The sequence below is a fragment of the Lepidothrix coronata genome, unplaced genomic scaffold (genome assembly GCF_001604755.1).
Source record: "Lepidothrix coronata isolate B3197 unplaced genomic scaffold, Lepidothrix_coronata-1.0 Scaffold363, whole genome shotgun sequence".
NCBI lineage: Eukaryota > Metazoa > Chordata > Aves > Passeriformes > Pipridae > Lepidothrix > Lepidothrix coronata.
Window position 1 is genome coordinate 236,103 of NW_016690543.1, and position 2,617 is coordinate 238,719.

A 2,617-nucleotide genomic window follows, 5' to 3' on the forward strand; every position below is an offset into this window, starting at 1 on the left:
CCTTTTCCCACATCCCTATATTCCTATTTCCCACATACTCCCTTTTTCCCACATTCCTATATCCCTATTTCCCACATGCTCCCCTTTTCCCACATCTCTATATTCCTATTTCCCACATCCCTATATTCCCGTTTCCCACACGCTCCCACACTCCCAAACCCATCCGTGCCTCCCAGTGCCCACCTTGCTGTGCCCACGCCAGCTTCCTGCCGGCCCTGATGCAGGCGGTCATTCCCAAGGGGTTGGCGGTGAGGCAGGAGCGGATCCAGCTCTCCAGCCGGGGCAGGGAGAAGGCTCTGGCCCCCTGGGAGAAGCCGTTGTGGGGGTGGCAGGGCGGGCACAGGGCCAGCTCGTGGAGCGGCCGCACCGCCCGGGAAGTGCCCACGGAGCCCTCGAGCAGGAGGCTCAGGGCACCCACGGCTTCCAGGGACACCAGGCTGCTGGAGCTGGAGTGGGATGAGGCCGAGAGCTGCTCCGGCTCCAGCAGCAGCTCCAGCATGTCCAGGAGGTGGCTCTGCACGAAGGCTCGGTGCTCCTGGTCATTCCAGTTCTGGGGGGGCAGGAAAACACGGGGCAGGTCAGTGCTCCAGGCTGGGAAGCTCCACAGGCATCACAGCCCGGAATCTTGCTCAGAACTCCTCTGGAATGTCAAATGTGTGGCTGGGACAAGCTGGAATCATTAAAAACTCCGTGTCAAACACAGAGCTCGTTCCTGCTCATTCCTGCTCTTCCAAGGCACACAAAGCCACCCCCCCCACAAAATTAAACCCCATTTTATTCTAAGTCAAGCGGCAAATATTTAATCCTAGAAAGCAGCAACGGGCTCTCTCCCAATCCCACCCAAATCCAGGGAGCTCCTGCTGGCACTGGAAGGAAGGGAACAAATCAATAACTGGCAGGCAAGGTCTTGGAGCTGCTCCACTGGAAAAGCCCAGCTGGGCCAGGATTCCAGGATAAAAAGTGTCACCTTCCAGGGTAAAAAGCTGAGGGTCATTTCTCCAATAAACAAAACGGCCTCTGAAAGAATCCTTAGTTCAAATCCTAAAGGACTCATGCCCAGAAAAAAAGCAGGAGAATGGAATTACAGCAGAGCTTAATAAAGCCAAGCTTTGCTGAAGGAACACACCTTGTCCTCACTGCCATCTGTTTAAGGATAAAGCTGCCCAGCTCCTCTTTTTAATGATTCCAGCTTGTCCCAACTACATTCCACCAGCTCATCCAGCTCCCAGCAGCACATCCATGCCAGAATTCCAGAGGTTTGCAGCTGCGGTTGCCAATTTGTAACTCACCCTCCCACACAGAGCTGCCCACGGGACACAGCCAACTCACTCCTTCCTAAATATTTGGCAGTGATTTAAAAGGAAACAGCACTTCCACGTGGCTGATCTCCAGCTGAACAACCAACTCCCTTCCCTGACACGGAACCTGAGGCCAGGGAACACCCTGGGATCCAATATTCCCACTGGAGCACATGAAAGGAACTACGAAGACGAGAAAAGTCTCCCGTTTGAATAACGGAAAAAAGCGAAGGGGCTGTTGCTCCTTAAAAGGAGAATTGCCAGGACTCACAGGGAATTTTCAGCTGCCTTTGGACTCCAGGAAAGCCTCACGGAAAACTTTTTAAAAACTTTTTATCAAGTGCAGAGAGAACACAGCAACTCTGCCTCATTTACCATGGAACAGGGAATGGGCACTTGGAGAGAACAACCCAGCCCCTTCCCGACCCCCTCAGGGCAGATCCCAAAAGGGGAGAAGCTCCAGCACGTGGAAGATCCCACAGGCACGGGTACCTTATTCCCGCCGGCGGATTTCCCAGGAAAGCCGGGAGATGCGGTCCTGGGGCTGGGCCACTCGTCGCCGAGCAGGGACCTGCGCAGGGACACCTTGTGGAGCTGCTGCACGTACAGGAACAGCAGGAACTGCAGCGTGTCCACGGACAGCTGGAGAGCAGGGAGAGAGGAGGAAGAGTCAGGCCCCCCTCTTACACTGGGCCTGGGCTCCCCCTGCCTTGGGCCGGCTCTGGGCTCTTGCCTTGCTCCGCTCCCGCTCCAGCTCCTCGGCGCTGGCACAGGAGGCCTCCGCCTCGGCCCAGCGGAGGCGGCGGGGCGGGTCGGGCTCGAGGAGGCCGCGGAAGAGCTCGAAGTAGAGCCAGGCGAGGTCGCGGTCGAGCTGCAGCTTCCCGCAGGCGATGTGGCGCCAGCGGGGCCAGCGCAGCCGCGGGAAACAGCCCTGGGCGGCCCTGGCGCGGGCGTAGGCGGCGGCCTTCCGCAGGTAGTGCGGGGCGAGGCGGGCGGGCGGCGGCGCCGGCAGAGCGCCCGCCAGGAACGGCTCCGTGCGCGCCCATAGCCGCACCGAGCCCGCCTCCGCCGCCATGGCCGCCGCCGCTTCCGGGTTCCGCCGCGGGAACCACCGAGACGGGCCCTTCCCTCCTGCGCCGGAGCCGCCGCTCATTGGTCGCGCCCACCGGCGTGGGGGCGGGGCTAAGCGACTCGCACGCCGATTGGCTGCGCGAAGGGAAGTGGCGGCGAGGTGTGCGCGTCGCGCTGAGCGGCGACGCTGCGGCCGGCGATTGGCCGGCGGCGCTGAAGTGTGCGCAGGCCATTGGCCGGCGGCGCGC

General features: G+C 60.3%; 1 protein-coding gene across 1 annotated transcript in view; it reads right to left on the bottom strand.

Moving 5' to 3' along the window:
- TBCCD1 (TBCC domain containing 1) overlaps window positions 1-2,373 on the bottom strand; it is a 10,694-nt gene extending 8,321 nt beyond the window's left edge. The window contains exons 1-3 of the mRNA XM_017838840.1: window positions 2,032-2,373; window positions 1,791-1,940; window positions 184-550 (exon numbers count right to left, since the gene is read on the bottom strand). Of these exons, the coding sequence (XP_017694329.1) occupies window positions 184-550; window positions 1,791-1,940; window positions 2,032-2,373 (859 nt within the window). The remainder of the gene's footprint in view (window positions 1-183; window positions 551-1,790; window positions 1,941-2,031) is intronic.
- Between the last annotated feature and the right edge of the window lie 244 nt (window positions 2,374-2,617).